Below are 15,511 nucleotides of genomic sequence, written 5' to 3'. Positions count from 1 at the left end.
CTGTTTTGGTCGGAGGAACAATCGGAGGAATTAAGGTCGGAGAAGTGCCCGTCTGAACGACCAACTCCCGCAAACCAGTAGGATATAGAATCCCACTTCTGAACGAGCCTATTGGTGGATCTATCTCACTGATCTCTCCATTCAGTGATCTATCTGCTAATGTTTCAGAACTCTTTCACTCGTAGCTCTTTCGGAATATAAAAGTGTTTGGGCCTTTAAAGGGGATCACCCTGACAAAAAAAGATAATTGCAAAAATAGCCGAAAAAATAATGAGAATATATTGCCGAAGGTTTGAGAAACTAGTCCATCAAAGAATAAAAAATTAATTAGAATTCTAATTATTTGATTTTTGACGCCATGATGCTAGTAGCATTCCTTCATAGCGAATGGTAAAAAAATCAATGAAATGTCATTTTCTCAGAAAATTTAAAATGGTTTTCTGTACCTTTTGTATATATATCAATAGACACCCGATCATGAATAGAAAACAAAAAAAATAAGCCATCAGGAACCAGTAAAATAATGAAAATCATGCATTTTATATTACATGGGGCAGCTGCTCGTTTATGACGTCACAAATCCAATACTTAAAGTTCTAAAAAGACTTTCCTCCATGGACCTATCCACGGATCGAGGATTATCTATTGTTACTGGGGGTGCTGTGACAATGCTCAGCACCCCCAGTAATAGGTCCCTGCTTTCCTCAAACCTTCACCGATGTTTTTATTATTTTTTCTGCTATTTTTGCAACAAACTTTTCTTCAGGGTGAATAGTCCTAACTATGAAACACATCGTTTCTGGACTTTCTGCCTCAACTACAGGTTGTGGGTCACCCAAACCATAAACTGAGTTGAAGTTGGGCGCCTGGTATGATAATACCCCTCTTTCCAACCCCGGGAATTCATCATGTGTTTAAGTGCTATCTGAATATTAAAGATGCCCATCCATTTTCGTCGTGGGGAAACTAATTCACTCTTCACATTAAACAACAAAACCCGCTAAACTTCGGAATTCGCGCTTCGTTGTCTTCGTGTGCTTAGATGGGGGTCTCGTCAATGACTTTCTTCACAATACCTATTGTGATTATTGAATATGACACGATTAATTGTTCTGCATGGAAAACTCTACACAAATCAATATTGGTCAATCGCAGAACGGTCTATTAATAGAACGAGATGTCTGAGCTCGCTGGCAATGGCTGAGGAAGTCTAAACATCAGAACATACGGAGCACACTGGACCCATCATACACGGTGTATGGGATCGCGTCATCATAGCGAGCCAGTTCCAGGGTTGGGCAATGTTGTCACCGTTTAGGGGCATCCCGCGTGTGGTCTTCGCTATGCTAACAGTATATTACAGAGTGAATATGTTATAAGGAAACTCACCGTGAGAGAGTAGAGATCAGGGCAGGAAAATGAGATGAAGTATATAAAGCACTGTGGATTCCAACACCTGTGGTGGTATAATAATAACAGGAATATTGCACGATGCCACATCAAGTCTGACTGGAATGGTCAGAAGGTAAGCATAACCCGATATGGATCAAATCGTTCTTTGCAAGTTGGAGGGAGACTTTTTGTATGTAGTCTGTAGTTTTTTCGGAAAGGGTGTGAACTTGTGAGAACTCGTGAGAACTCCACTGAATGAACTGCATGGAGAGGTACGAATCCGCATTCGACGATAGGCGGAGAAAAGGTGAAGCGCAGGTTCAAATAAAAGACTGATAAATTATGAGGAGGTGCCACTTTAATTATTTTGCACTGTTGAAAATATAGGGATTTGATGCCTATCTTTTATAGGTGTATGCGCTTCGAGTGTAGGAGGGGGTCCAGCTAGGGTGCAAGTGCAATGTTGGAAGCTCCTTGGTGAAACCAAGGAGCTTCCAACACAAGTTCCTTGGTGCAACACAAAGTAAGTTTAGTTTTTTTCTGAGCAATTTTACGTGGAACCTGCCTACGTACGCTAAACCAGTTTCCCTTGTTATCGATTTTACCAGATTTCCCCTTTCATTTACTAACACAACTATCAGTTTATTTGAATGTATTTGGACAACAACCCAAGAAAATTCAAATTGTTCGACCAAATGCTTTCAATTGTGATTTGAATCAAATTTAGCTCTCATGCTATATTACCCCAAGCCCGTACATATAATGTTCAGTTAGAACATTCGATCATTTTTGTTTGTGTTTGAAGAAAAAATATGGATTGGAAATTTACTTTACAATGATTCTGAATTCAGAAGACTTTATTTGGGAATTTGCAGTAGGCTGTATTTTATTTTGAGCAATCAAGGGAACAAACTTTTGATGATATTGGTGCAATTGAGTCCAAGTTGCCCCCACGCAAACGTTACGTATTTGATTTAATCATTCGTTCTCTAAATTTCACGCTCCAAACATTTCATAAATGTCAGGCAGGTAAAAATATTTTGGTGGGAAGATTGTAAAAGCTAATAAATTACTCTTTAGAAACTTTTCCTCACAAAAAAGTATACAAAACGAATAATTGAGTTAAATGAAAAAAATATATATATTCAAATGAAAAAAGGATAAGCCAAATTAATTACTAACTTTACATTAATCTTTCTATTTTTCTATGGGATTTTGACACACTCTGTCTGTTCTACGTACTGCATCTTAATTAGCTCACTCTTATTTAAAACTACAGTCAGTCTGTCAGTGTATGAAATTATTCTAATTTCACGGAAAAGATGCAATTAATAAACGATGAAATGAAGAAATCATTAATGTTTTTTAAGAAAATCAAGAAACTTTAAGCGATCGGTGGAGCGAAGCTACCGACCTTGTCATTGGGGCGCTTTTTCGTTAGCTAAATACAGAGATACGATCTTACGTATAGGCAGTCAGAGCTCTCCAGAGCACCAATCGCCATGTCGTTGTTGTTGTTGATTGGTTTACGGCGCTCTCATTAAAAAATATATATATGCGCCAATCAAGATTATTCTATCATTTCAAAAAATGTTTTTATTTCATTATTTTCAGTAGATAGACCTTATATTTTAAGATTTGAGAAGCATAAGGCCGTAAATTGGGTAGAGGAGATTTCGCAAGCGCATGCAAGCTTTATAACAAGTTGAAAGTCCACCCCAGGAAAATGCTGACTTGAATATATAATGAAAAATTAAACTAGCATCGTGCTGAAAATTTCATCAAAATCGGATGTAAAATAAGAAAGTTATGACATTTTAAGCTTTCGCTTATTTTTCACAAAACAGTGATATACACAACTAGGTGAGTCAGTCGATGATGTCCATCACTCACTATTTCTTTTGTTTTTTATTGTTTGAATTATACAATATTTCATTTTTTATAGATTCGACAATAAGGACCAACTTGACTGAACCATATAGTATTAATCAATGCTAATTCATATTTAGGGAGGAATTATCCGTTATATGAATCACTTGACAATGAGGAGAAAACTTGATTATTTCATATTTCACATTTCATGTAATAAAATACAAAAGAAATAGTGAGTGGATGACGTCATAATCTCCTCATTTGCATACCAGCCAGGATGTGCATATAACTGTTTTGTGAAACTTTAAAATGTCATAACTTTCTTATTTTACATCCGATATTGATGAAATTTCCAGTGTTATGTTTGTTGGATTCAAATCAACTTTTTGTTGGGGGTGGGCTTGTCCTTTAAATACAAGTGCAAAATATGGGGGGGGGGGAACTAAAAAATATCAACATCATATCGCATTGGTAAACACCAGATGAAGGCGGAAAGTGCAGTGCAATAATGTTATATAATAATAAATAACAATAATGGTGATGTCTATAAATTATGAGACATGTTTTATAAATTATCAAAAGTATAGTTTTGCATCATTCGCAGGTCATTCCTAGCTTCATCTGTGGGGGCTGGTGCCCCCCCCCCCCCTGTTCACCGACAGTTTAAGGGGCAAGCCCGTGGACCGTTTCATAAAGCTGTTCGTAAGTTAAGAGCGACTTTAAGAACGACTGGTGATCCTTTCTTTTGGTAGATGGTATACAGCATAGACTATGGTTTAGCGCGTAAGAAAGGATCACTAGTCGTTCTTAAAGTCACTCTTAACTTACGAACAGCTTTATGAAACACCCACCCGGTCAGCACACTACTCACAGGATTTATAGCAAATATTAAGGGCACCAGCCACCACAAATCGATTTGAAATGAATGATGTCGATACGGAAGCAATGCACAAAATTCTTTGGCTATTTCTTCACTCTTCGATATAGACTTTTAATGAAATGTGAAAACTCTGAATGAAATTTACCCTTTAAAAGCAGTGGAATTACAAAACTTCTGGAAATAAATTTTACACTGAACGATTGAGAATTTTTTTCACTATCGAATCTACCGCGCCCCATCTTGAACCATAGAGAGAAATATGAGATATCTCGACAGATCGTACGGGTGGTACGAATTTGATGCCAGAAATTACATGTTTTAGATAGTCCCCGCGTGTGTTCATTGCATGCGTTCCCTTTCTGTCCACCAATTTTAATTTTTGTGATAATATTCAGTTAAAAAATAAGTTTTCAAAAATTTCAGGAGAGGCAACTGCCCCCGCCCTCGCTGCGTCCGGCTATGCTCGCTCTTTAAAACCACAAGTCAGTGTATAAAATCATTGTGATATCACGGAAAAGATGCAATAAATGAATGAAGAAATAATTAATAATATATTTATACAGTAAAAAGTGAATAATTGACATCAATTTAAATTCAATTCACTTTGATTCGTGTTTTTTTAATTCAATTTGTTTTATTTCATTTTCAACAGAGCAAAGTTACAAACAATGTGCAACCATAATAGCTCCACGGTGCAACAACAGAATTGTACATACACATTATTACACTGTAAAAATGAAGTGATAATTTAGGACTTACAGTGCCTTAATAGTGACTGCACTGTAAGTGCTAAATTAGCACTTCATTTTTTTACAGTGAAGCATAAAGAGGAAAATCAAATATTGATTTGTTCCAATAGGCATATACGGTAGGTCTACCTCTTTCATGTTTGCATTATTGTACTATACTGCATTCCATTTGTATTACGTCAGTTGCTGGACATTGCGAAACCAAGAGGGATTTAGTTTTCAGTTTTAGGTTCAGTTATTGTTTGTTATATTTCCAACGAAAGAGGTACAAAATACATGATTTATCTATTAAAAGGTATATATTTACCACATTACCACATGTTTTTACATTAACAAATAGGAGGGTGATTTTTTTTAAGGGGGTGGGGACGTTGAATAGCGAATATCCTATGATGTTTGGATTACCGGTAAATCATTTTTTTTAGATTTCGAACTTTTAAATTGTTTTCGAAATCTATGACCGACACAACTGTTGATTGTATACAGTCCATTATTAGTCTGAGACAGAATTTACCCTCTATAGGCGGCGGAACTGGGGGGGGTCCTGTCCCCCTAGATTTGAGGGGGGGACGGACCCCCTTAAAATTTATGTTGATAACTTTTTTTTTTGCTTGTCAATTTTGTTTCCTGCGCCCCCCTAATTTCAGGTGGACCCCCCTAAAATTTTTGTGGTCCCCCCTAAAATTTTGGTTGATAACCTTTTTGTGTGCTTGTCCAATTTTTTACCTGTGTCCATCCCAAAATTCCAGGTGGACCCCCTGCCCTAAATTTTTTGGCTTCCGCCGCCAATGGCACCCTCGCGAATATGTATATACATCGACACACAGTTATTCTTTTTGTTTATTGCAATAAAGTCAAATGTGTTCATTTTTTTTTGCAGTAGTCTTTTTTGTTTATTCAGTTTATAGATATCTGAAAATATTACAGAAAACAACATGAATTAATTGCAGTATAAACAAAGTCAAATAACATACAGAAAACACCATTTAAATTGCATCTGACCTTCTCGATACTCGCGGTCGATCATACGATTACGTAATCAATGGGAAACGTTCCAGGATGTATAATGTTTTCCCAAACTAATGATAAGGACTTAGGAGGTACCCAAGTTGCATAATGATGAGACAATTTTCACAGTAACGTAATGAACTGCGCATAATAAGAACCAAGACTTGATCACATCGCTTGTTCGTTTCGTTTTCCCGTTTCTTTCCCTTGTTTTCTCTTTCTAATTCTCCTTAAGCTTATCTCCACCCCCTTACACCGCCCTTGAAAGCGTGGGTGCTGGGGTGCTTCAGTACCCCCAAGATTTAGCTAGGGGGTGCTGTGTGTGTTATTAAGTCACCATAATTCTTCTTTTTAAAAACGATCTCATTTCACAGCTTCTCAAAACATATAAGCATTTATTTTTTTAATGTGAAAAAGTAGGAGATTTGTGGGAACGGAGTAGTAATTTGTTCAGCCTTCCAATTCTCAAAAAACTAAGCTGGATGGAAATCCATATTGGTCTCGAGGAAACATCCGAAAACATACAATTACTTAATCATATCATTTTGCTAATCAAATATTTAATATATCAAGGGAGAGGGAAGGGTAAACCACCAACTCCTGAAGAGATAAAGTAAAAGTTACTTATTAGCAAAGAAGAAGAAAAGAAAATTGCACTAGAGCGTAATACGTTAACGCGACACTATAAAAAATTGGAATATTTTAAAGGTTTTAAACATTAACCAAAATAAAAAGGATGGGGAAGGGAGGGGTGCCCCTCGTCTGCCCGTGCATGGAATCGATCGATCACTGTCACTGTAAACTGACCTTTGTCCTGTCTGTTATTGGTTCGTGTTTTTTTTCTCCTTTTGTTAATTGTTCCTGTCTTTTGTTTTGTTTGTTTTTCTTTTTTTTCTCTCTCCTTTATGTATGGTATTTTTTCTGTCTATTTCTCCTGTTTGTTGTTGTTGGTGTGCTAGTTTCTTCAGCTTTGGGGTCTGATAGGGGGGGGGCTCATGGGACGGGAGAATGCTCATATACATTCATTCTTTCAATTTGCGTAGTTGTTACGTCTTTGTTTTATTATTTGCTTAGCTGCATACATTAGTTGTTGAAATTTTATTTTTGCATGATTTCGGATTATGTCTCTGTTCTGATACAAGTTGCCTGCTATGTTTATTACACTGTTATTTAATTTGTGTATTGCACTGCTGCAATTATCATTTTGTTTTTAATTTTCTTGATTACGTATGTATGAAATTTATTTGAATGAATAATAAAGATCACTACAAAACAAAAAAACATATTTTGCACCAGAGTCAATGGCATCCTCATGAAGGGGGCAAGGGGACGTGCCTCCGACTTTCAATAGTGAGAGAGAGAGAGAGAGAGAAAGAGAGAGGGGGTTCATATGATTATTTGCCCCACACTTTTTGGAATTAAATGAAGTGGGAGATCTGGTAAATATTGCTGCTCGTTAAAATGAGAATCTACTGCATAAGATATTTGATTTCTTTTTTTTTTATTCAAGTATCTACAAAGAAATTATAAAAGAAAAACAAACAAATAAACGCAAATATATCAACAAAACATGAAAGTACAAACAGTGCTAATAGTAAAACTTGTACATTGTTTTGAAAATAGAGTTGAAACAAATGAATGGAAATAGGACATGCACCAAAAAGCCTTAAAGTAGTTTCTTGAAACGCGCATACCTAAGATAAATTCATTAAGATAATATCCAGTATAATATACATGGCTATGATGCTTTTAACAACATGTATACACTTGGCTTGATTTCAGCTACACACTGCAGTGAAAGGCATATTTTCATATTCATTTAATTTGAATTTTCAATGGCAAAATTCAAAAATGTGGGAGGGGGCAGCTGCCCCCACTCAATGCACTTTGGGAAGCTGATGACTCCCATGTTTCACTGCGAAACATATCACTTGCTAGATGTAACAATCAAGGACCCTTATTCCGGCCTCAGACCAAACGTGATAGGCCTATTTGTTGTTATTATTTTCCTCACTTTTGAAATATATTTGAAAAATTAATGCGAGCGCGACTGTTTGTAGTAAGTCATGAGGATAGATACATGTATCTCACTACACAGATAATGCAAGTGCCGAGAGCGAGCTGTAATTTCTTTATATTCTGACCTGAAAGCTTGGTATTCTAAGCATTTTTTGTACCAATGATTAAGATGGGTATCTAAAAGGCAATAGATGCGAGCGCGAAGCGCGATCTTAAAATTTGATATTTCGATCTGAAAAAATGACAGTTTAATGGACGTTTTTAATAAAGAACAATATATATATCCAACAAAAGATTATTGCAAGTCGAAGGGGGAATTCTTTTGAGGTTTTGAACTGAAAACGGGACATTTTATTCACCTATTTAATCATGAAAAATATGGGTTTTTGCTACAGAAATGATGCGAGCGCGAAGCGCGAGCTGAAAATCTTTATGTTCCAATCTGAAAAGCGGACATTTTGAGCACGATTTTAAATAAAGAACGAGTTGGTACATGTATCTCAATCTCGCTTGCTGATTTCCGTGTAACATTACAATCTTGTTTTATTTTTGCACATGCGGAATTATTGGGGGGGGGGGCAAAACGATATGTTTGCCCCCCGCCCCAATATTTTCATTGGTGGGGCGATCGCCTGTGATAATAATAGCTCTTTGATAATAGCTCCATGGTCAGTGCATGCTAGACCTGGGTGAATAAAATGTATCTCTCTCTCTCCGGTTCACTTGTCCATTTATAACCACAAGCATTGATTAGAATGCTCCCTTTTTCTAATTCCTTTGAGCATGAAGATCCTGGATTAATTATTACCTTTATTGATTAGGCATCATTGGTGAATAGCTGCCGAGATAGTTAAAAAAAAAGAGAGACTTGTCACATCACCTGAGAGAGGAGGGGGGGTCAAAGTCTTATTCTAGTGAGTACCCTGACACATCAGTTTCTTAACAGGTTCCTGAAATAGTGTCCCAGACTCATTTTGATTTCAGTGTTTAAATCCATTAAACTATAGACCAAGCCTGTAATACAAAAATACACATAGCAATTAGTTTATAAAAGATAAAAAATAATAATAATGCCACGCAGTTTCACTCTACTGTATTGTAGTTGCACATTCATTACAATATACAGACTACAGTACAACATATTCATTACATTGTTTCATCCAACTCTGTCATGCCTGGTGCATGTATTTCATGTAGATCAAATGTTTTCAGTCATCATGGTCATGAGGGCGAGAGTCAATAGTGAAAGCAACTATGTCAATATGGACAAGATGAATATATGAGAAAGCAGCAAAGTCGAAATGTTAGATTTTACCGTCTCAAGTGTATTCATGGTGACGATAGAATGAGGAAGTCATCGTATTTTTTAACGGTGTATAGAAGGATGGGAGTGTATAAAATAGGGGCGGAAGAATCTCAACGTGTCAAAATACATTATTAAGAAGTGATGATTGAATAATAAAGATAAACACTTCGTCAGGAAATAACGCATCGTTCTCTCAAACTATTGAGGAAATGGAAAATATGGTAGTTTATATGATGATAGATACGGCGAACCTGACGCCACTAATGACCCAGCGAGTGGAAAATGGGCGGGAAACCTTATGAATAACATGAGCAGAGAAGCGCTTTTCATGTTTATGGGAGGGGTTTTCAAGGTTTGTTTGACTTTATTCATCCACGGTTAAAAAAAGAAAAAGGCCCGAGATATGTTGTTGCCCACAATCAGCATTTCAATGAGGCCATGGTAAGAAAAATTAGAAGAATACAGATATACAGATATATAAAGCAAATCACTCAAATATAACAAAACAAAACATGTAAAAAAAACATGATATAATTTTTTTCTCAAAAACTTAAACATAAAGAACGTTATTAGCAAAGAATACTAACATGAAATGAAATAAATCCTAACATATAACAACGTAATGTTTAATATTTAGATAAAGAAATAAGTGAAGTATTCATAATATCGGACTTTGGGCTACGTATTGTTTAACTCCTGCATGGTATCAAGTTGGCTTGACTAAAAACGTGCAATAGGTCTGATGGGTGTCATATAAAGCTATTCATTAGTTACGAGCGACTGGTGACACTTAAGTGATACACACCATACATCCATTGGCGTTGATTTAGTTCCTAAGAAAGGGTCACCAGTCGTTCTTATAAAGTCGCTCTTAACTTACGAACAGCTTTATGAAACACCCACCAGGTATTGTATTCATGCTGACATTAATTTTACAACCCGGGGACTGTCATTTATAAGGTGCACATCATTCACTGACTTTAAAAATGGACCTAAAACAAGTATAATATTTCGATCTTACATGGCATAATGTATTATACAACATAACGTCAGCGACAATTATCACACAATACGACACACCGAGAATATGACTTCAAGTTATACTTGAATTAACAAACAGCATGCTTATTCAAATAACCGGCCTGCAGTAAAATAGCAGATTATTTCCAACTTTTTTAAGCTCTCTTGGTCCGCATACAATTCAGATGTGTTATTCGCAACCGTATCAGGTGCAACGGCATTTCGGTTAAAAGGGGCTGAGTGAGATACTCATATATACGGCCACCACATTTATAACTACTTCATATTTGTTTTATATTTATATTTCATGAACCTATTTTGATAAATTTTTAAATCACGATACAGCTATTGAAATAATATTCCATTTTTATTTCCTTCTTTTCTTTTTACAGGTTTGTTGCTGAAGGAATAAAAGCGCCAATCATCCAGGCTCATCGAGGTCAAAGAAATCCCTTAGACCAGTATTACTTTGAAAGTGATCGATTTATAACATGAAAGAATGGGAAAAGAATTCATCCTCTGTATAGTACAAAGTTATTTAAGAATATGCGGATTGTCGAAACATCAAACCAAGAGACAGTCGACGCTCTTCAGAATAGCAAGGTAATGCGTCCTGAGAAGATGGCACATGGGGCTTATGACGACGTTTTCGGGGGTGAGGAGGAGGATAATGTATCGCTTCAGATCAAGGAGTTCGGATGCCATCTAGAGTGGAAAGAGTTGCAGAAGATTGATGGATTGACACTGAAGATTAACCAGGGTGTTCTTGCCGGTGAGTCATGGGACTACAATGAACGTCCTACGTACTTCACCGCCGTCCGAAATCTGCAAGGGTTCATCGAGTACAAACTTGGAGACGAAGATAAGGCGGGCGATTTCTTCCAAACCGTGCTCGACCACGACCCCGTCAACATCAATGCTCTTGCCAATATGGTCCACATGTTGATCGGGCAGCACCGGATCAGAGACAGTCGACCATTTGAAGCGAGGTTACGCACCATCTTTCTTCAATGTGGGGACAACACTGGATGCTGCCAAGGATATTCCCAACGAGCAAGGGCTTACGCGGATCGCGCACACGCGATCCGTTACTTCGAACAAAACAAACGGTGTTTCAGGTATATGGCATACGTGGAACGAGCGGCAACACTGGGGAGATACTGTCAACAAACACCTGACAAAGCAGAATGGTTCTTTGATCATGCTCTTGCGCTCTACAGGAGAGATGTTCAAATGATTTACCTTCGAAAGGTATTGGGTGAAAACGTCTCTGACGTCCTTCAAAGGAAGATCAAATCAGGGTATGAAAAGGCGATTCGGTTATTCTATGACACCATACAGATTAGCCATTCAAAGTCTGTTCTTTCACTTTCCTGGGTTTTCATTGGGATACTGCTCAATCAAGATCCTGACATCAGAACTTTAGCCAGAATATTTCCTAGAGACAATGCCCTTCGACACATGAGTGCAGATGACTGTTACCAAAAGGGGTTGTCGATAGATAATACCAATGAAATTACCACACGAAGGGTTGGTGCCGAATACGCCAAGTTGAAACGTTATTCGAAAGCAAAATGTTTGCTTGATCGTTCACTTGAAAGGCTGAAGTCTTGGTTTGGTCATCGGTATCGCGGTGTGCTCTATCTATCAATGTACGAAGATCAACAACTTACTGATGGAGAGATCCTGACACAGTTCGGAATCACGTCAAGAACTGACCTTTTGCTCAAGGCAAAAGCAGACTTTGAAAGCGCCCAACAAGAGCGTAATGTTCACGCTGATTTCTCTGACTTGGGTCGCGTCCATTATCTCTTAGGAGAGAAGCGGCAAGCAATAGCAAAATTCAAAAGAGCTTGTGATAGTGAACAGGATGACTATTTCGATGTGTTAGAGACCTACAGCAGGTGGGCTCAGTGCATTGGTGAAGAACAAGTCGAGGATATGGCTGATCTGCGGCGAATTGCGGAAAACCATCGGCAGAAACTCATCGCAACGCCTCTGGATACTAACGGAGACAGTTTCAGCGACGACTTCGAGCATTACAGTAGGAGCACAATCCACGGACATGTGCGTCTTTTGACTCCTACTGACTTCTGGGTGGCGTCGGCCACCGGTCGGACCCGACATAACCCCATGCCCTACCGGGGTCCAACTCCAGTGGGACAGTACAAATATGACTTCTTTCTATCCTTCAACGAGGGGGACCGCATCTGGTGTCTGGCTCTTCTGAGTAAACTCGAGACCGAGTACAAGTTACGTGGGTGCATCGAGCAGAGGGACTTTGTCGTTGGCGCAGAGCAGATCGACAACATAAGGACATTTCTTCGAGATAGTCACCGTTGCATCATCGTCCTGTCGCAGCACTATGTGCAGCATGACGATTCCAAGGCTGTCCTGCGCGAAGCTTTCCGCGTTGCATTCAAAAGAGATGGACCTTATGTCCTGCCCATCGTTCTTACTGACTGTGAGACAGACAAGTTAGATTCGAGGGTGCAGGAAGTTCAGAGTATCCACTGTAACCTCGGACAGATCCCAAACAACCATTGGCTGAACCTTGTGAGTTCCCTCCGACAAGGAAAGGATCTCGCCGTTGATGGCTCCGGAATTCTTGTCTTGATATCACTCCTTTCTTTAATGTGGTCTGAATTTCCTCTAGATTAGAGGGTGTACCTTGCTGCTTAGATGTGCAATTTCATTGTCTCTGTAAATAGTTGTCTTTAAATCTTACAAAGAGCGCCGGCGCTTTAAGTCTTGAGGGATCGCTATTATATTAACGTATTCGAGCTGTTTGTGCTGAGCACAGAAACGTACAAGCTATATACACCAAAGTTTGCTTTTATATGAGTTTAATGTTCATTTCAGTGTAAAAAAGTTATCAGTTCCTTAATTAGTAGACATTTTCCAAGCATCATGTATAAGATGAACGAAGGTAGAGGAATGAACAAGAACTTAATTGTAAATTTTAAATGTGTGATTCTATTTTCTTTCCCAGTGAATATGCTTATAGAAATTCAGGTCTAATTATTTTCATTTCACAATAAGAAAGGCCACGATAAAAAAGAGTTTTTAAGTGCAAATCTGTATGACGAAGTGGTCAAACCAGTCTTTATTTCCTCAACATCTTGAGCCGATTTCTTTATAAGGTACTTAAAGGTCAAGTCTACCCCAACAAAAAGTTGTTTTTAATAAAAAGAGAAAAATCAAACAAGCATGGAACTGAAATTTTCATCAAAATAGGATGTAAAATAAGAAAGTTCTGACATTTTAAAGTTTTGCCTACTTCCAAGAAAAAGTTATATTCACACCGTGGTCGGTATGCAAATAACGAGACTGATGGCATCATCCACTCAAAATTTTCATTACATGGAATATGAAATATTTAATTTTTTTCCTGTGTCATGTAAAACGAAGTTTTATTCCTCCCTGGACATGTGTATAATTATTTCTATTTTAACATTTTGTGGATCAAACAAGAGGGTCTTTATTGTCAAATCTGTAAAAAAATTGAAATATAGTTTAATTCAAACAAAAAACAAAAGAAATAGTGAGGGACATCATCAACTCTCTCATTTGCATATCACTGAGATGTGCGCATAACTGTTTTGTGAAAAATAAGCGAAACTTTTGAATGTCATAACTTTCTTATTTTACATCCGCTTTTGATGAAATTTTCAGTGTTATGCTTCTTTGCTTTTGTTTTTCTTCTTATTCAAATCAACTTTTACCGGGGGGTGAACTTGACCTTTAAGGAAGGCATGTTGACTTCTGAAGAAAAGTAACATTTTATCCTGGCGGATTTTGTCGACCATTGGAATTGCAAATTGAATACACCAACAGAAAAAATATCTTGCATTGAGTCGCCTTATTGTCAACATGCATGTCAAGTGGAATGGCACTTCAAAGTTTTCATTAAGGTCAGATCTGGGAGAGGAGAAAATAATTTTACATTATTTTCTTGTCATTCAAAAGAATGCCTAAATATTAATAATAAGCAAAAACTGAACAGAATTTATTCCTTGCAAAGATGATACTCTAATATCGTTATATTTTTACCATACATGTAGAATAGCTGAGACATTGTATACAAATGTGTGTCCTCATGCAGTCCCCCAAAAGGCCCAAATCATATTTCTGTATGTTCAAATGCTTGAATGCATGAATAGTTCTTAGCATAAAATTGTCAAGGAAACGTTTCGTGAAATGCCTTGTCAGAGGCTTTATCCGAATAGGTCTGTTTTCCGACAGTTACCTTAACAGAACACTCGTCACTTGCGCTTCTCGGCCAATGAAAACAAGAAAAGTTGTCAGATCTAACAAATTATCGGACGAAGAATGTTGATGAAAAGTAGACCTATCTGTAAACGTCTTTGAAACAGTTTTCAAATGTGATAGTTAGAAGAGCATTTCATGAACATTTCTGTCCGACAAGTTGGTGGATATAACAATTTCCCTTTATTTTGATTGGCTGAGAAACACTGTTTCTATAGTAACAGTCGATGAAATATACTTTCTCGAATAAAATATCGAACAAATCCTCTAATGAAATTTTCACATGAACTCAACTTTAAGGAAATGTAGAGTTTCGATAAGTACATGTTGATTCCTGTCACGACAGGCCCTATTTCTTTTAAATCACAATGATCAGTAATTAAAATTTTCTGAATGGATTTTGATAAATAGTTGTCTTCACATCGAATGACCTGATGAAATTAGAAAGGAAGTTGTACTTATGTGTTTATCTTGATTGTGTTTAATATGTCACGAATGGTTTTTCCGAGCAGATTAATGTTTTTAGTGTGCGTATATTATAAAAGTAGCCTACAATGGTTGGTAAATTGCCATCTCGTCCACTCATCTAGGGGCGGTGGAGCGTAGTTGAAAGTGGGGGGCACAGGGGAAAAATACACCTTTTCTTTCGAAAAGGCATGTTAAACATGGCCGTATGAAAATCCATATTTTTATTGTTCGAAATAGACATGAAATGAAATACTCCGAAAATCTGCTTTGCCCAATTGATCATGGGCCCGGCAGCCGCTATGCATGCATAATTTTTTTTGCTGGGGGGGGGGGGGGCACCACGCGTAAAATTGTTGGGAAAAAAAACTCAAAAGCGAGGGAACTAAGAGACCGAGCTTATCATTCAGGCGCTTTTGCACTTTGTTAAGAGAAATTGATGGATTTTGTGCATACTTTTGGTGAATTTTGTGAAAATCTGCAGTGAAATAATGTGTATTTTCAAAATTTCGAGGGGAGGGGGGGGGGGCA

At 37.5% G+C, this 15,511-nt stretch overlaps 1 protein-coding gene across 1 annotated transcript; it reads left to right on the top strand.

Annotated features, from left to right (window-relative positions):
* The first annotated feature begins 683 nt into the window (after window positions 1-683).
* LOC129275206 (uncharacterized) lies at window positions 684-14,962 on the top strand. The gene is made up of 2 exons (XM_054911996.2): window positions 684-1,525; window positions 10,639-14,962. Exon 2 carries the CDS (start codon window positions 10,793-10,795, stop codon window positions 12,905-12,907), a length of 2,115 nt encoding a protein of 704 aa, XP_054767971.2. The 5' UTR covers window positions 684-1,525; window positions 10,639-10,792; the 3' UTR covers window positions 12,908-14,962.
* The last annotated feature ends 549 nt before the right edge of the window (window positions 14,963-15,511 follow it).

This window comes from Lytechinus pictus, chromosome 13 (assembly GCF_037042905.1).
Source record: "Lytechinus pictus isolate F3 Inbred chromosome 13, Lp3.0, whole genome shotgun sequence".
Taxonomy (NCBI): domain Eukaryota; kingdom Metazoa; phylum Echinodermata; class Echinoidea; order Temnopleuroida; family Toxopneustidae; genus Lytechinus; species Lytechinus pictus.
The sequence above is the reverse complement of the archived record's forward strand: the minus strand, read 5'-3'. Positions and strand labels throughout refer to the sequence as shown.

Excerpts from the sequence above, each read along its gene's own strand:
- LOC129275206 (XM_054911996.2), top strand. The coding sequence starts at position 10,793 with ATGCGGATTGTCGAAACATCAAACCAAGAGACAGTCGACGCTCTTCAG.